The 19350-nt window shown below is 40.2% G+C and overlaps 1 protein-coding gene across 6 annotated transcripts in view; it reads left to right on the top strand.

Annotated features, from left to right (window-relative positions):
- Nucleotides 1-19350, top strand: part of usp54b (ubiquitin specific peptidase 54b) — a 108854-nt gene that overhangs the window by 81149 nt on the left and 8355 nt on the right. For 3 of the 6 annotated variants that reach the window (XM_053238730.1, XM_034309450.2, XM_053238732.1), the window contains 10 exons: nucleotides 3854-3959; nucleotides 5231-5377; nucleotides 6652-6801; nucleotides 6907-7078; nucleotides 8895-9071; nucleotides 9497-10046; nucleotides 10677-10804; nucleotides 10926-11084; nucleotides 12677-12796; nucleotides 17461-17638. In XM_053238730.1, coding sequence (XP_053094705.1) covers nucleotides 3854-3959; nucleotides 5231-5377; nucleotides 6652-6801; nucleotides 6907-7078; nucleotides 8895-9071; nucleotides 9497-10046; nucleotides 10677-10804; nucleotides 10926-11084; nucleotides 12677-12796; nucleotides 17461-17638 — 1887 coding nt within the window. Of the gene's footprint in view, nucleotides 1-3853; nucleotides 3960-5230; nucleotides 5378-6651; nucleotides 6802-6906; nucleotides 7079-8894; nucleotides 9072-9496; nucleotides 10047-10676; nucleotides 10805-10925; nucleotides 11085-12676; nucleotides 15599-17460; nucleotides 17639-19350 lie in introns of those variants that run through there. The other 3 variants (XM_053238731.1, XM_053238733.1, XM_053238734.1) reach the window with 3 other exon arrangements.

Below are 19350 nucleotides of genomic sequence, written 5' to 3'. Positions count from 1 at the left end.
CTCTCTCTCAGATGGATATCAGATCAATCTATCTACAGAAATACAGTCTCCTCCAAAAGGAGTGGAACGGCAATTCTTTTGTTTTTGCCGTATTCCGAAGATATTTGATTTTGAGATCAAAAGATGAATATGAGACGATAGATCAGAATTTCATCTTTCATTTCCTGATATTTACATCTAGATGTGTTAAACAATTTAGAACATGGTGCCTTTTGTGGCAGACCACCCAATTTTTAGATGAGCAAAAGTACTGGAACAGTGGTTTGCATCTTGTGGTATGGCTTCTATATTCCTGCTCTCAAAGTCTTCTCGAATAGTGGATTGTGATACCTTCACCCATGCCCTGTGGAGGTTGTTGATGTCATGACTGTTGTTTTTGGGTTTTTCTTCACAGCTCTTACAATGTTTCTGTAATCAACTTCTGTTTTCTGTTTTCCTTGGCTGACCTGTTCGATGTCTGGTTGTTAGTACACCAGAGAGTTCTTTTTTTTGTCAGGACATTCCCGATTGTTGTATTGGCTCTGCCCAATGCTTGTGCGATGGCGCTGATAGATTTTCCCTCTTTTCTCAGCTTCAAAATGGCTTGTTTTTCTCCCATAGACAGTGGTCTGGTCTTCATGTTGGTTTATCCTTTTTGACAACAAATTCAACAAAAATTGAACTCAACAAACAAAAAAGTCTTCACAGGTGAAACCCAGAGCTCAAACCAAGAGTAGACATTCAGAGCTATTAATTGTTTAAACAATTAATCTAACAGGGCACACCTGGGCAACAAGAAACACCTGTGAGTCACATGTTCCAATATTTTTGATCACTTGAAAAATAGGCGGGTTCAAACTATGTGCCATGTTCTAAGTTGTTTAACACATCTAGATGTAAATATCAGGAAACGAAAGCTGATATTCTGACCTATTGTCTCATATTCATCTTTTGATCTCGAACCCAAATGTCTTCAGTGTATAGCAAAAGATGTTTTACATATAAGGTATGTAAATAATAGCACTATCTATATTGTATTTGGATTTAAACGTGAAGTGGATGTGGACTAAACTGGAAGTTTGAACAGGCGTACCTGCAATGATTTATACAATACATGCATCTGAGAGACACACACATTAATAATTCAGTTTCTTGGTTAAAGGAAAAATGTAAGTTTGCACAATGGACACAATGTTCCATGAAATTTACGGGAAACTGCAAGGTTAGCAAAAACTGGTAAGCGCAGTCAAATTTGTCATACTAAATAACTAATATAAGAAACGCAGGAAAGAAAGGTCAGATATTTCAGTATTACGACTGATGGGACTGTTAAATCGTGCTGTCCAGAATGTGCAGAAGTGCTGAGTGAGGTGGGAAGCAGCAGAGAAAATGGTGAACATTATTCGTCACCTTCACAAAATTGAACTTAAATCAGTTCCAATTTCCACCACGTCACATAGTGGAAGATAGAAAGTGCTGCTTTTTCATCCTTAAATGGTTTCTGGAACATCCTAAAGGATGAAGCTATTTAAAGAAGATTACTATGTGCTTGTACATGTGGAGTTTTAGACAACTGGATAGATGAGCAATTTTCTTTTCTTTTCCTGTTATGATTAATAAATAATTCCTGAATGTCGCCATGTCTCACTCTGTGAATTCTCATAATCCTCAGATTTATTCTCCATCATGTGTACAATGCATACAAATGAGCATTTTAATGAATATTTCAGTGCAGGCAATATAATGTATATGTTTATGCCTGATCAGCCAACATCTGAACAAAAGGCTGGTACAGTAGTGGCCCCTTTCATTTCCAGGGTTAATTGGCATTGTTCCATAAGAACCAGCACAATAGGAAAATCGGTAAAGTCGTGCAGAGAGAGCTCCGATCTGATTGATTGGATCCAGTGTGTGCGACTGTTTGGCTCTGTATTTGTGTGCGGAGATGTTGTCGAGCCCTTGGGGGTCTGTCTCGGCACATTTCCCCCATCATCAGGACATGCTGACAGCCAGTGCAGTGCTGGAGATATGCTTCTGAAACAGTGAAGTAAGCTTTGGGAAATATAAGCTGCTAAAACACAGCTTCTTCCTACTGCAGTTAATGCGGTGATGGATACCTAGATGAAGCACGGCTCCATTTGCCTCTCATTCCTCCCAGTGACTACTGATTTGTTGAGAACCAGTAACCGCTTCATGAGGACTTTATAGAGACAACTTATGTTCGACACATTTATTAGATACATTTAAAGTGACTGTGATTGGTATTTGCGAGCTGTCAGTGTTATCAGGAAGATTTATTCAATAATAAGTGAGGCTCTCTTCTCATCTGAGCACACGGCTGTGCAGTGGTCAATAACAGCCATAGTAGATTTGTACTGCTGCCTAAAACTGGATTGTTCAATATCTGGTTTTACACTAATCACCGTGTTACATTTTTAATGGTCATGTTTGAAGTGTCTATATGTGGCAGCAGGGGTGTGGTTGAGCGTCAGCTGCAGACGGAGAGGAGGCGGGTCGAACCAGCAGGTAACGCGTGATGATTCTCACTTGTGTCTTGTTACCTGCCGGTTCGAGCCGCCTCCTCTCCGTCCGCAGCTGACGCTCAACCACGTCCCTGCTGCCACACTATCTATAACAGCGACTGCCACAGAGAAGAATTTCAATATATTTCCCTGTACTAAGAAAGGAATGGAAAGCCTGTTTACTCCAAACTTAGTTAAATAGGACATCTAGGTACAGTGTTGGGGAAGTCAGTAAATGTATAAATGCATGACTACAAATAAATGAATGACTACTACGCAAGTTCAAAACTACAATTTTTACACTCTAACAGTGAAGGTATTAGGATAAAGCAGAGTTTAAGATGTTTAAGCAGAGAAGCATCTGCTTACATGATAAAGCAGAGAAGGTTTTACAAACCTGTTTCCAACACTTTCCAAGCCTGGACTACAACGGAAGGTAATTCTGGTTATTATAAGAAAACCATTTTTGTGACATCTACAGTACTGTGCAAAAGTCTTATCCACATGCAAAGAAATGCTGTAGAGCAGCACTGCCTTCAAAAATAATGAAATTAAATGTTTCTACATTTAAAAAAATACTATAAAGAGCAGTAAACAGTAATAAATGAAACAAAGTCAATATTTGGTGTGACGATCCTTCGTTTAAAAAAAAATATATATAGTCGTCTCGGGTACAATGTGTGCAGTTTTATAAGGAAATGAGCTGTAAGTGTTACTGAGCATCTTGCAGAAGCAGCCACAGTTCTTCTGGAGACTTTGACTGTCACACTTGCTTCTTATTTTTGCAGCAAAACCCAGCAGCCTTCATTATGTTTTTTTGTCTGAAATGTGGTCTCTTATGTAATACACTGCTTTCTTTACTGACATACAAACATTTTTCTGTAACATTTAATTTTGTGCTGGAAAACTAATGTTTGGAAATCTAAAGTGTTTTTGTACTGAATCAATAATGTAGAAGTCATAAAATAACAATCTATAACAAAGTTTGTACTAAAAAAATAGGGTGCCTAAGACTTTTGCACAGTACTGTATGTTCCACACATCTACACTGGTAATAGCTAACCACACATCTTCCCCTCTGAAAATACTGTATATTCATGAATTACATGGATCTGGAGCTTAATTTACAAATACCTGTGAATGATGAATTCATGAAGCCATTTTACAAAAATAGATGTTTCACATAAATGGTAAGATTACAGTTTCCATTATGTGTGTTTAAATGAACAGGATTTCTCAGTAAACAGAAATATCTTGAATGTCTTGCCTGTTGTTGCACAAATGCAATGGTTTTGCACAAGTGTATAGCTGGTGCTTGAGGACATGTTTGCGTCTTTGCTCCTCTGCTGCAGTAACCAGGCCGTGCGAATGCTTGAGTGCAGGGAGAAGCCGACCCCAGACATGTTTGGGGAGCTTCTGCGCAACGCTAGCACCATGGGAGACCTGCGTAACTGCCCGGTGAGCACACACACATACATATGTATATATACTTTGTGTGTATACACTGATATAAATGAAATATCAGTAATAAATTTTAAATAAAGACTGGAGATGAAGAGGCTTTTGTGCCTTCACTGTAGCTTTAGTGGCTGAGAAACAAGCAAAGGAGAGCTCCATTTTCAACCAGTGAATATCCCAAAAAAGTTAGTTTTAGTTACATTGCAAGGTTGGAATATTGGCAGTGGAATATTTTTGGTTCAGTATATCATAAATCTCCTCATATTTGTTCACCAATAAGATAAAATCATTTCCCTGGCACCACCCTATTTGTTTCTCTCACTTGTCCCTCAGCTGGAGACCTGATCAGTGAGGAGGTAAAAAAGCTCTTGTAATGTCACTTGGCTTCTTTTTTTTAATTTTGGAAAATCCTCTGTGACCAAAAAAACCCAGATAGCAGCACTTTTTAAAAGCAGTCATGTTCCATCACCTTGCTGCTGCTTCACGTAGGATTTCCCTTGGTGCTAATCTCAGCTGGATTAATATGGATCAGGAGATCAGAATTCAGCTCAATTTCACTTATAATTACTGCTTGTACTCATGTCTTGGATTGATCCCCCAAGTTGGCTGAACTGAGATGTGGTGAGGAATTGAAGCTGAAGACTCTGTTTTTGTGGATCTCTGGCACCCAACTTGACAGGCTTAAGAACACACAGCAAGACTGCTGGCTGATGGGACGCTGGGTGTTTGTGTTTGTCCTACTGCTGCAGCTTATTAGTCAGTCACTGGTATGTGTTTGTCTGTATAGAGAGAGAGAGAGAAAGAGAGAGAGAGTGTGTGTGTGTGTGTGTGTGAGAGAGAGAGAGAGAGCGAAGCAGAGGATGCTCTGTGGCCAGTTCTGAGAAACGCGCTCTTTGTTTTAATCCCTATCCTACCCTGGACTTGTGCCAGCCTGCTGGCTTTTCTCCCTCTCGACTGCACAAAAGCAGAGCTGGGGTGGGCACGGGTCAGGCTGGCCATGCCTCTGATCGCCAGGGTTTTCTCCTCCTGTTTCCGCATTTCCACTGCCAAGCAGCTCAGTGGTGGGCAGTGACTCAAAGAAAACTGCTAGAACATTGGGTGCTGAACATAAGGCCTCTCTGGAACTTGTAGCCATTTTCCAAAGACTATCTCTTTTCTCCTTTTCTCGCTCATTGAAGCACAGAGATTGACAGAGCCGACCTATGCTTTTTCATTACACCCTTGTCTTGGACTCAGAGTCATACAGTAGCTCATTTGTCTCTGTTTCTCAGAGTAACTGTGGAGAAATGTTACGTATTCGCCGTGTCCTGATGAATTCTCCTGAGATCATCAGCATCGGCCTGGTGTGGGACTCGGACCACTCGGACCTGGCCGAGGATGTCATCCACAGCTTGGGCACATGCTTGCGTCTAGGGGATGTAAGACACACACACACACACACATACACACGCACACACACCTACCATGCGCTCAGCTAAGACATATGAAAGTCCCGATTATGCTTTTACTGCAATGGACATTATGGACTATATTATGATCTGTACTATGCACGGATCTTGCTTTACAAGGTTATTTGCCACATTCATTAGACTTCAATTAGGGATGGAAAAAAGAACTGATTTCCAAAAGCATCCTAAAAATATCTTGATGTATTCTGCATTGATGAAATAATATGCATTTTCTGTCAGGTATACCAAACATTTTTGATTAAATGCTTTCTGAAAATGATTATAGGCTAGGATTGTCAAAGTTCATTAAAATCACTTGAAGGATTTCATATTCCAGTGTTAGAATATTAATTAGCCTATAATATTATATGTATTAGAAGAAGGCTTGTGCTATGTGTCCACTTCACAGAGTAAATCACACAGCAGGATAATTTTTTTTTATCATATTACACATTTATCTGTAATGATTTACATTAGTTTTTATCCATTTACCCACAAGAATTTTAACTACTGGAACATTTTCTGTATTTTATTTAATGTCATATTTTTAGAATATTCAAAACTTGAATAAAAAGTAAAGTATACCAAAATGATATAAATCTATTCAGAGCCCTTTTCCTACATCAAAGAACATTCATTGAGGCAAAAAGTTTTGGAAACATGTTTTACTGACTAACAGTAGAACACTGGACCATAAACATTCGAATTTGGACTTTGCTGTCTGAATATGTGAACATTATGATATATTCAAATACTGGAGTTCATTGTTTCTAAGGGAAAGAGAGTAAGTTTTTTTTTTTCCATGACAGATGAAAAAGATCTTTTTAAACCAGCAAGTAATCATCCTGGAAATAAATAATTATGTATGCTGCAGAAATCAACATTGAAATACAGAAAATATCGATTTATAATCGCTTCATAGAACACTGAATTGAAACTCAATTGAACCCTTAGCTCTGTAGATATCCCCAACCCCAACTTCAATCATGCAACTTTTATGGCTGTATTGTTGTGTGAAATGTATTCATTAAGCCATCACTGTGAAGCGTATAAGTCAGGACGCCCTCCCACAGTGCTGATGAGTCAGTATCCCCCATAATGATTTAGACTTTCTCTGCAGTTCATGTGGGTGGCTCCATACGTCCTAATGCTAAACCATCCACTTAAGTTGACTGCTCGATTGGCTCTTACAGCCAGGCTTCTCACACTTATTTCTCACACTTATTTCTCACACTGCTCCATAGCTGTTCTACCGAGTGACAGATGACCGGGCCAAGCAATCAGAGCTCTACCTGGTGGGCATGGTGTGTTACTACGGCAAGCATTACTCCACATTTTTCTTCCAAACCAAGATACGCAAGTGGATGTACTTCGATGACGCCCATGTCAAAGAGGTAACAGCTGGAGTTAAACAAGCATTTAGCTCCTTCACTCATGAAGGAAAAGTTAATTAATGTATGGCATGTGTTGTGACTGCTGTATGTGTTTGACCATTACAGATCGGGCCTAAGTGGAAAGACGTGGTTTCACGATGTATAAAGGGCCATTACCAGCCCCTGCTGCTGCTCTATGCTGACCCCCGTGGGACGCCTGTGGCATCACAGGACATGCCGGCTGCTCAGCTGGAGCTGCACCACTGCAGCAAGGCCGGCTACGACAGCGAAGACTCCGGTAGGAGAAAGAAAGAGTGACGATAGAGAAAGAAAAAGGAAGATGAAATGTGTGAAGGAGAGAATAGAGGAAAAGATGATGATTGAACAGAAACTTTTTTAAACAACACCAAGTTTTTAATGTTCATGTCATTGTGACTGTGGCTCATGCTTGATAAACTCCAAATACTCATGTTTTTTACCACTGGGCCATTCTGAATATTAAATCATGAATTTCATTGTATGTGCTTAAACTCTCACTGGCTACTTTAATAGGAACACCTGTACCACTGCTCATTCATGCAATTACCCAATCATTACCAATTAGCAGCCAATCATGTGGCAGCAATTTTTGTTAAATAATTCTTTTTTCAGATATCAAATAAAATATTTTTGCTGTCACTTTGTAAGCAAGCCTAAATATTGTGAGACATAATGCATCGCGACAATGACATACAGTGGATATAAAAAGTCTACACACCCCTGTTATGGCAGGTAATGGCAGGTTTGTAATGGCAGGTTTTTATGATGTAAAAAATGAAACTAATTTAAACCATGTCAGAACCTTTTGCACCTTTATTGTGAAATTGCAACATATAAAAATCAAGTGACAAACAAACGTTTTGTTTTAGGGAAAAAAGAAAAACAAAAAATTTCCAATACTCAGCTTGCATAAGTGTGCACACCCTTTTAAAATTGGGAATGTGGCAGTGTTCAGAATTAACCAATCACATTCAAACTCATGTTAAATACTAATTAGTATACACCTACCTGGAGGAATAATGGTTAGGCCATAGCGCTCTCACCTCTGCGGCCCAGCTTTGATTCCCAGCCAGGGAACCGCACGCGACAGTGCATTCCCGGTGCCAATCCTAAGCCTGGATAAAGTTGGGGAGGGTTCCGTCAGCATCCGGCATAAAAACTGTGCCAAATCAAATATGCGGACCAATGATCCACTGCAGCGACCCCTAATGGGAGCAGCTGAAAGAAGAAGAACAACAGTATACACCTGCTGTCAATTGAAGTGACTGATTAACCCCAAATAAAGTACAGCTGTTCCTATAGGATTTTCCTGACATCTTCTTGGTAACATCCAAATGGAAACGCTATGGGCCACAAAGAGCTTGCAAAGCAGGTACATTACTAAGAGAGGGACCTCTCTCTAAAATTGATAAAGACCAGGAGAAAACTGGTGAGAGAAGTTGCCAAGAGGCTGACATCAACATTATGCAAATTCCAGCAATTTCTGGCATGTACTGGTTGCCCCCAACATGTGAAAACAATCTCCTGAATTCTTCATATGTCTGGGCTACAGGGTAGGGTGGCAAAACAGAAACCTTTTCAACCCCTTTTCGAAACCTTTTCATGGAGGTGGCAGCATCATGCTTTGGGGCTGCTTTTCGTTAGTTGGAACTGGAGCTTTAATCAGGATAGAGGGAATAATGAATAGCTCCAAATACTAGTCAATTTTGGCACGAAACCTTAAGGGTTCTGCTAAAAAAGATGAAGAGGAATTTCACCTTTCAGCATGACAATGACCCAAAGCACATCTCCAAATCAATGGAAAGGAATGGCTTCACCAAAACAAGATCAAGGTTTTGGAATGGTCCATATCTAAATCCAGGTTGTAATTTCACAATAAAGGTTCTGACATGATTTATCTTGGTTTTATTTCGTTATTTTTTTTACATCACAAAAATCTGCCATTTCAACAGGGGTGTGTAAACTTTTTATATCTACTGTATAGTGAAAATATATAGTATAGTGATAGGATATTTCTTGCCATATCCCTCACCCCTACATTGAAATCAGTGTCCTTGTGGTTGTTGTATCTTCAGGGAGGGAGCCGTCCATCTCCAGCGACACACGCACAGACTCTTCCACAGACAGTTACAGTTATAAGCACTCACGCTCGCACCACGAGTCCATGGCCTCCCATTTTTCCTCAGATTCTCAGGGAACTGTGGTGTGCAATCAGGACAGCAGCGGCTCACAGAACAGCATGGACTCTGCAGGTAACAATATGATTCCTCTAACCTACACACACACACACACACACACACACACACACACACACAAAATTACTACATTACCTCATACTCTTAACCCTCATGTTCTGTTTACTTAGCTATGACAGTCCCATTTACGCGGGCCATCTATTTTGATTTTATGGCATTACAGCTGTAAAATACCCAATATATCTTTCACTGTTTATAGAAATATAAACACAACCCATTCACTTGCTGGTGAATCCTCCTGACAGGAGCTGTACATGGTAGAAGTGTTACAGAGATTCCAATCACCTTTTTTTTGTCTTATTTCTCATTGTTTCTTTCAGGGCAAAATAACCTGAACATAATAACAACATTACAAAACCTGAATTTGGGCCACTTTTAATAATGGATCATTTTGACCTGAACACAATATGTTCTTTGTCTAGGTGATATCCTGAAAGAAAAGGCAGCTCCTCAGTCCCCACCACGGCCATCCTCTGTAGGACGACTGCCCGATTATAAAAAAGTGGGCTCGGGTGCTGGCGGATCCGAAGCTGGGCCACATGCCAGGGACTGGGAGGATGAGAGCACCAGCAGTGAGTCCAAGTCCAGCTCCAGTGGGGGACGCTACAGGCCATGCTGGAGGCCGAGGAGAGAAGCGCTGAACATTGACAGCATCTTCAGCCGTGATAGGCAGCGGCTAGGCTCGAGTCCACTCCCCGAGGATGCCATCCCTCAGGCACCTAACGAATCCTTCCCCGGAATGGGAGCAGATGTCATTGACTCCACAGAGACGCAGCCCATGGATATAGTGGGAGGCGGATCTAACGTAGGAATGGGGCACCTTCCAGTCCCGGCCGCTCCACGCGGCGTGGCTCAGCCACCAAGGTTAATCCAGAGGATGGAAAGCGGCTATGAGAGCAGTGAGAGGAACAGCAGCAGCCCTATCAGCATGGACATGCCTCTCAATGAGAACCTCATCACCAGTGCACCCAGGTATTATAGTCATGTTACTTTCGAGCTTTTCAACACTTGTGTATTGTCATCAAATAAGCTGCTGTTTAGCCACACTTCTGAGATTCATTAATAATTAGAAAGCTTGGCAGGTAATTATCATGGATCTTGGATGTGGGTAGAGCTCACAACTCCGTACCTGCTAATTTCTCTCTTCTAGCTGCAAGGCCAAAGTGTTAGAAATGAGTGCACTGAAGAAATGCACTGTTAATATTGCGCACAGCTATAATTAAACTAAACTTCTGACACTTTCCGATTTCACAATTCTGAAACAAAAACTGGCCATGTCTTCTATGTTTGACAATTGTTGTTGGACTTGTTGGACCTTTACATTATTCATTTGTTAATAAAAGAAACAAGAAATCTGCAATACTTCTTAATTTGCACTGTTCTGTTATGGTTGCTATGGTGATATGAACAACTCCTTCAGTGTCCAGTGGCAGGCTGTGGGCCAGCGAAACTAAGCTGGCTTTGTATTGCTTTTAAATGTGACATGGGTCATATACATGAATGCATGAATGCAGAACAATAATACTGTCTATTCACATGCACTAAAGTGTCAGACTGTGGTCATTTGTTTCACTCCTGGCTACCCCCTTGTTCTCATTTCAGGGAGGCCAGCAGTAAAAGGCAGATGACCTCAGGGCCATCTTGGCGAACGGTGCCAAAATCCAAGAGCAGCAGTGCCATCTTGCAAGAAGTGCGATCACCCAGCTGGAGCAGCAGCCCTGTAAATCTGGGTGAGCTGCAGCAAATGCCAGAATGTAGTGCTTAGAATGCCAGAATTTAGTGCCTAACTGCTTAGAAATCTGAATATTTATTCATTTGGGTGTGCGTGTGCTTATGTGTGTGTGTGTGCAGGGGAGGGCCGCAGTGAACTTGATGAGCTGCAGGAGGAGGTGGCACGCAGAGCAAGGCAGCAGGAGCTCCAGAGAAAGAAGGAAAAGGAGAGAGAGGCAGCCATGGGCTTCAATCCCAAACCCAGCAAGTTTATGGATCTGGATGAACTCCAACACCAGGGTAAATACCACACAGGACAGGCGACAGACAACCGTTCCTGCCAGTTACATGAAACAGTTTTGTTATCAGGACACAGATGGGAGACCGTTCCGAGACAAATGAACAGGGGGACGTACTTGTCAACTTTATAATTATTGGCACCTTTCATGAAAAGCAAATATATAAAGTGGATAAAACACTTTATATATATGTATGGACACCTACACAATACATTTTAGGCTTAAATACTGTATATGGGGACATGGAATAGTTTTGTTTTAATACGTTTATCAAAACTCAGTCTTAAGAAGTGCATTTTCTTGCAACGCACTGGTTTCATCCTTACACTTAATATTTGATGAGGAGATAATAACAGCACCAATCCTCCTGCACTCCTCCACATACAACATTTTAAGCTGTGTGTGTGGACTGCCCACTTCAATTCAGACCCTGAGCTGTTAATGGAGTTCAAACGTAGAGCCTCACATGACCATTGCAAAAACACTTATTTTGCTTTCTTGTTTAATTTTGTATATTATGTTTGGAATCATACTGAAAGATTCACCTACAGCCAAGTCTCAACCTTTTGGCAGGAAATAGGTCAAAGCATTTAATTAATAATATTTCAAATTTTGGCCACATTCGTGCGTGCCAGGTGCCATGAAGTTACATTACATTCAACTTTTAAACTTAATATTCTTGCAGTGAGTTAACTTTGGCCTGTTTAACTAGCGAAGTTAACTCACTGTACTACCGTACAGTTATTTGCAGCTATATTTCTTTCATCCATCTACAATAAGGGTTTTATTCTGGTCAAGAGCACTGTGTGTGCATTTCACACCAGTCCACATACCAGCATTTTTTGTGAGGTGGGAGGAAACCGTGCAACTTGTAGGAAACCCATGTGGACACAAACATGCACAGAAACTCTACATATAGACAGTAACATTGTCTATGAGCTCAGGTTCCAACCAGGGACCCTGGAGCTGTGAAGCAGCAAGGCTGCCACTATTCTCCTGAAGGTGCCAATAATTATGTTGTTGGTTGTATTTGGGTATGTATTTCTTGCCTTGCTCTTTTTACTTCCTCTCTCTGGGTTCAGTAGCAGGGGTACTGTTATTGGGATGCCCTAATGGGAGAGGAAGTAAATGAACGGAAAGCAGCAAGAAGAGAGGCGAACATTTGAACTGACTCATGTTATAAGAGTGAACCAGACGTTCATCCAGATGTTCCCCTGTCCTGTAGACGTGTGAACAGTGCGAGTTAATCTAATCCAGCAGCACAACAGGATCATCAAGAGACTGAAGCAATAGTATACATATATTAATATGAATATAAAATATAAAATAATATAAAATATAAAATATGAATGTTAGCTCTTGAGTCATTCAGTAGTCCAAACTCTAACACGGTGTGTTTTTCAGTATGAGTGCATGCTTCTGTGTCTTTGTGCAGCTACCTGGGTGCATCTCTACTGGTGATATTTTTGCATCTTTTGTTTCTGCATAAAGTGGCAAGGTTTATGTGTGTATCAGGAGCTCGCCGGCGTGCCACAGGCAGTGTGCGTGTGCGTGCATGTTTTCAGCAGCCTGGCCTTGGTGTGTTAATTGCAGGGAAGGGGTGCAGTTTTAAGCGCTGCCTGGCGGAGGCGGATGCTCTGTTAGAGCAGTCGCTGCGCCTGGAGCAGGCTGGAGACCCAGCCACCGCCCTGGCACTCTTGCAGCACGTTGTGTGTAAGTAATGGTGACTGTGCCCCTGCCCGCTGTGCCTACTACTAGCACAAAACATGCCCACACTCCCCAACAACGCTGCCCCCTGCCCCACAGCTGTCTGCTTGCCTTTGTCTGTCTTCTGCTTTCCCCCTTTACCTGTCCTAATGTTTGTCCTTTCTTTCATCATTCATCGTCCTCTTCTCTTCATGTTCTACTTGAGTGACCCTCTCTCTCTCTCTCTCTCACACTCTCTCAGAGCTACTACATTCCTCATGTAGGCTCAGCCTTGGTGAATTAGTACTGCCACTGATAGTCTGATGCTGTTGAAAGGCACTTGCTGTCTGAAACCTGGTGTGCAGACAGAAGCGAATGCAGATTTGGTCCAGTGGTTTTTAGAGGATGTAATAAAAATGCTATTTGCCTAGGCTTCTTAGCTTATGATGCGCTAACCAAATATGTCTAGGAGCAAATCCATCCTAAAACCCATTTTCCACCAGAAGAGGTAACCATAGCACTACTATGGCGTCACTTGCAGTTTGGTCTTCAGAGGCCTGTCCAGTGATGTGGCACGGGGTGAAAATATTCATATCACACCAATTTCTACCCCTTCTGACATCAGATTAATGCAGATTTCATAAATCATCTGGTAGATCATGTTGATTATATCACTGATATATCCTTTTGGGCATTTTGGCTGAATTACTTAAAGAGCATTTACAATGCAATGCATATTTTCACGTATTACGTATTTTCACGTATTTTTTTACATATTTTCATGCATTAATATTTTTGCTTAAACTTTAGGAAATTGGTTCAAGTTAAATAGTCTAGAATTAGAAAATCTAAGAAAATAGATATAAGGAGCTAAGAAATGTTTGTGACATTATTTATTTTTTGGGGAAAAATCTATTTGCAACTGGAAAAAGCAGATTTGGGTCAGTATTAGGCAGTAATGAACACAGATTTGTCTTATAGTTGATATTAACACTGTCTAATATCAAATAGTTTTCTTGTAAATATCAAAACAAATCTAGGCATACAGTAACTTATGATTAAGCCAGGATTACAGTGAATGATTTCTGGACTTAGAGTGCATAATGTGACGTGATGACTGGCGCACATTTAGTGCCATGGTAACCAAAGACAGTCACCGATATAGAGTTCTGTCAGTGTCAGAAATATCTGATTAAATTCTAAGAATGTGACCACTGCTCCAACGCTTGTCTAAAAGCCAGCAAAAAGTGGATGGTATAGGATTACAAAAACTCACAGCACAGATAGAAATACAGATAGAAATAGAAATACAAATTAATCACATTAATTAATATAACTTTACCAGCCTACATATCTGGCCCCTCATGCAGTTACTTGCAAAGATATGGATTCTAATCGACAGAAAACTATCCTTATTACCTCAAGCTCACTTTGAAAGAAGGCATCTTCTTTACCTTTTAAAATATGTTTTTTTCCAGACACAACATTGCTACTATTATACCGTTATATCATTTATTATTAAACCATTTTGTGCACAAGCCAGGATTGTGCCTGATGGATGACGTAAACAAAACATAGCCATTTTCTTTAATCGCAGGTCTATCGTTAGAGGATCTTCATTGTCTATTCTGACATCTCTACTATATAATCTGAGAAGACAATATCTCACAGTCTGTTATAGAAATCAGCCAAGGTTTTGTTGAGATCATCTCTTAAAGTGTGACAAGTAATAATGTAAAAGACTGCTGAAATTGTACAGTGTAAATCAAACTTTACAGTAACATCTTCAAACAAGAGCACATGCCTTTAATAAAGCACTCATTTAGAGTCCCATAAAAATGTGAGAGTGGACAATGAACAAGTCTGTATAAAATACAGAGTTTTAAGTATTTGATGGAATACTTGTTTGTTTTCATATTTACTTGTCAATCGTGGGTACACAAAAAATCATGCACATGTTCAGAAATTTGTGATTGTCAGTGTGTATATGTCATTGTATGGCCATTCGAGGAACTACTCAAAGATTCTGAAAACACAATATGCTATACACATTTAGTGTGCTGTTACCCTCATTTGCTACCCCATGTCTTAAAACCTGGATGTGCTACTGAAGCTGTTATGTTATGCAATGTAGCCTTTTTACCACTAAAATACAGTACTCAATATTCAAGATAAATTGGGCAATTACATCAGGACATTTATTTCAGGAGCAACAGCAGATGGTCATAATTCCTAACTTTGTGAATGTGCTTCCTGCCACCGAGCTTAAGAGTGAAAATTTTCTTTTAAGCAATGAACTATTTAATTGTACAAAGGTAAACAAAGGTAGTGGACTCGCTGCCAAATCCTACCTAAAACTTCAACCCAGTATTTGTCTTGTCTGGATCCGTTTGTCCTGTTTCTAGACTGGCTTTGCCACTCTGAGTTCTGGTTCCAGCGTTTTGTTCATAGCACTGCATGATTAATTAAGCGAGAATAATTTTTTAGCCAGGAAAAACTCTCCACCAAGCTATTTATACCACGCCCCACTCACAAACTGCTATCCAGGTCAGCAAACACTCCATGTCCCTCCCTGTTCTGCTCTGTGTGTGTATGTGTGCATGTATGTGTGTGTGTGCGTGTGTGTGTCTGTGCGTTCTGCAGGGAAAGGGAAAAGCCAGGTTGTATAAATATAGCTTTTTGAAACCCTTGTTCTATTCTGTCCTGCCTGTCTAACAGTCTAAACCCTGTCAAAGTCATCCAGTTTTTAGGCTCTGAAAAGCTGAAGCTTGGTCTCTGAGGTGATGATTTCAGTGTGGTGGAAAACTGTAGCTGGTTCTTTCGGATAAATGGCCCAGATTAAGGACTTCTGCTGTGACCTTGTAGTCCATAAGTGGTACTCTCTCTGCCACTCTCCCTCTCTGTCTGTCTGTGTCTTCCTTTCATTCTGCCTATATGTGTCCCCCTGTCTGTGCATCAGAGTGTGTATTCCAGCTGTGCTCCTGCTTGCTGTGTGTGTGTGTGTGTGTGTGTGTGATTGTGTGTTGTGTAGTGTGTATGTGGTGCTGCTGGCCCAAACCCCTTCTGTCCTTCCTGTCCCCTCGCCCGCCTCTCTCAGCTCAGATTTGAGAGGGGAACGTCAGCAGCAGTTACACTGAACCAAAGAGCAGCTGGTGTTGATCAGCCTTAAATGTACTGAAAATAGCACATTTATGAAAGGCAGAATTAATGATCTTTCAGGCTTAAATAAAACAAGTTTCAGGGAACCATAGCAACACCCCCATGCCGTTTTCCATGTAACAGCTGCAGACAGGAGAGCAACCAAATCATCTTCTCTTAAAGATGTGTGAATAACCAACAAGGAGTTTGTCCTGCTGAAGATAAAATAAAAAAGAGAATACAGTTCTAAAAATAATCCTAAAATGTAAGACTGCATAATAAATCACATTTTAATTGTGATCATGATTTTGTTTAAATGTGAGCTTAGCTAACATTAATAATGTTAGATAGAATCTTATTGACTTTTTAATTGGTGCATTAAATCATGCATCTTAACTGTGCATGTAATTGGATACTGTGATGGATTGTTGATTTATTTCTTTATTTTGAGTCAGTTTTTTATTTTATTTATTGCCACAAATTGTTAACAGATTTACTGTATATGTGTGTATGAATGCGTATAAAACTCCAGAGGTATTGCCAAACTTTAAGAGGCAGATGTTTTGGCGTGAGTAGTCCAGGAGGTTAAGACGTGGCTGTAGCTTTCAACTGGTTGTGAGAACAGCCTCAGTACTGTTACTCTCTATAGTGTAAGGCTTCACAAACTGTTATTTTTAGAGAATTTTGAAGAACTTAAGAAATGTTTATTAGAAAAAAAATTATATTACAATAAACTATATATGACCTTCATATGCTTTAGCTCAAAACATTGACTTCATCTGGTGTTATGCCTCCGCTACTAGGTTTTTATGGATAGATCTAATTATTGGGTGCCAATAATTCTGGAGTTGACAGTCGCAGGATTATCAGTGTAGAAATAGTTGATTAAAATGTAAATGATGAAGTGGTAAAATGAGTTTTCCCCTAAATTGGCTAAATAATTATGAAGAATTATCATTTCAATGTTGAGCGAAATAATTGTGATGATCATTTTAGCTGTTATCATGCAGCCTTACTGAAAAGGAAAAGAGACATAAAGAGTTTTCTAGGATTTTGGTTATTGTTGGTTTCTCTCCTGTTGGGACATCAGGACAGCCTTGTGCTTCTCCATACGTTGTTTAATCTTACTTAACATGTCACTCATATGGGACAGGTATGTTCAGTGAGCAAAACCCTGCACAAGATTCTTACACAAGATTTCTTCTTATAGGAGATAAACAGACATTCTTCATTTTCACTGGGTTTGTTAGGAATTTAAGGATGTTGGGATAAAACAGTGTGCAAAGCTTTGCCTATTGAACACAGCCTAGGCCACGTTCTTGGGTGAAAGGTGGGCGATTTCCCCTCACCTCCTCTTCTTTATTTAAAACTCACTACTGTCGTTTCTATAACAAAGAAATGGTCTGCATGCGGGCGCCTCATAACTCAGCTCTTTCTTTTCTTTTTTCTTTTCTGCATTCCTTTTCTTTCCTTTCTTCTTCTTCTTCTTCTTCTTTCTTCCCTTTCTTCTTCCCTTTTTTTGTTGTTGGTTTTTTCTTTTTCTACATTTGTAGCTAAACTAAGATTTTCCATGCATGAGGGCAGTGCTAACACTCATAGCAGGACTATGGCTGCTGACGCCAAGCTGCAAAAATGCATGAGGAGAGCTCGAGGCCTTCAACAGCGCATTCAGCAGCAGCAACAACAGCAAGAGCAGCCGCAGGAGCCCGGCCGCCCACAGGGGCCTCGCAGGTACCTCCACTGTCTCCTCCCCGTGTGTGTCCGGCTTATTGCCTGTCCAAAAACACTCAGCACTGCTCCCTTCTGTCTGTCTGTGTTTTTACCTGAGAAACAGATGCCAAAGGTTTTGAGATCAAAAGAGAGATGCTGTGTGTTCTTATATTTAGCATGCCCTCTAGATTGTGTGCTGTTATGTTGCTTGTGTCTCTGCCATATTAAAGTCACCCAGAACCTGTTTCATACATTATACATTAATATTCAACTATTTGATGTAGTGGTTACACAAAAAAAATATCACTGGACAGCCAAAACACTTTCACTTCACCAAGAGATACTGGATTCATGAATATGCACACTGGAAACTCCCCCAACACTACTTGCTACTGCTAAGAGTTACCAGTCAAAAACACCAATTTTACCAATATAAGTGGGAGATGAGCCGATCGACATATAAATCTGGAATTGACAATTGTGCAGGTGTTTTGAGCTTGCTGATATTAACTGACACCCCTGGAAACCCCGCCCCCTTCCCCCATCTCCCATTAGTGTTTTCGACTGGTGCTCTTGTCGTAACTTGATTTTTTTGCTTGACAGATGCACTGATGAAGCAATGTCGCTTTCTGTCAAGGTACAAGGAGAATGTTTTTGAGTTCATTAATGTGAAATAAAAGCCATTAATATGGATTTTACTTAGCTAACATTAAATAAGTATATAGTTAACATCAGTTTTTTTGTTTTGTTTTTTAAGTTAACATTAATATTTGTTAGGGATGCTGAAAATGGGAAAAAGTATTTTTCAAGTACAGTACTTTTTCATTTAAAAAAAAGATTAAATAGGTGTACAACAAATTGTCAATTCCAGCACATTGCAGATCATTTTAATGGTAATGATAATTAGAATATGATTAAAAACTCTGATTGCTTGCTCTCCTGTGCTGATCAGAGTAGACAGTTTCAAACAGTATAGTCAAGCCCATCATGGTAGAACCTGGAGTGCATGTAGTTACGATGCAGACACTACACAGGTTTATATGCGCACATTTTTATTAATTGCTGTAGGTAAAGTGATTTTCCTAAAACAGGATGGAAGTGTGCATATAAACTTTTCTAGTGTTCACATCTTAACTAAAATGTAAAATGAAGTGAAAATATTCTGTACTTGAAAAGTACTTCTGACCACTTTCAGCATCATCCCTAATAAATATTAATGTTAACTTTATAAATGTTAACAGAACTGATGTTAACTATATACTTATTTAATGTTAGCTAAGTCAAACCTATATTAATGGCTTTTATTTCACATTAATTAACTAAAACAGAAGAGCATTAGCCTTTTTCCCCTTTTTTACTGTTACTGTAAAACCCTGTATATACACACACTCCAGTTTGGAAAATGTAATGTACCACCCCCTCACTAGAACTTTATATAACTTTTATATAACTTTAGTTTCTTTTGGCATCTGTTGTGTGGCTGTAAGCTTCCTAGTGGATTGGGGCTATAAGACGGGTAAAGATTTCTGGTAAACTCGAGAAGCAGAGGTCAGCCACCCACGCTGCCAGCACAGCTTACTCAAGAGGACAGCACGTCACTTTCATCACAGCCGCTACTTTCATTACAGCCGTGGGCTTATTACGGAATCTGCGGTGCTTGCTGCCGCTCTTGTCAGATGATAGTCACACTACAGGGGAACCGGCACTGCAGTCAGCAGGGGACCCTGCAGTGT

Source organism: Pangasianodon hypophthalmus, chromosome 12 (assembly GCF_027358585.1).
Source record: "Pangasianodon hypophthalmus isolate fPanHyp1 chromosome 12, fPanHyp1.pri, whole genome shotgun sequence".
Lineage (NCBI taxonomy): Eukaryota > Metazoa > Chordata > Actinopteri > Siluriformes > Pangasiidae > Pangasianodon > Pangasianodon hypophthalmus.
The sequence above is the reverse complement of the archived record's forward strand: the minus strand, read 5'-3'. Positions and strand labels throughout refer to the sequence as shown.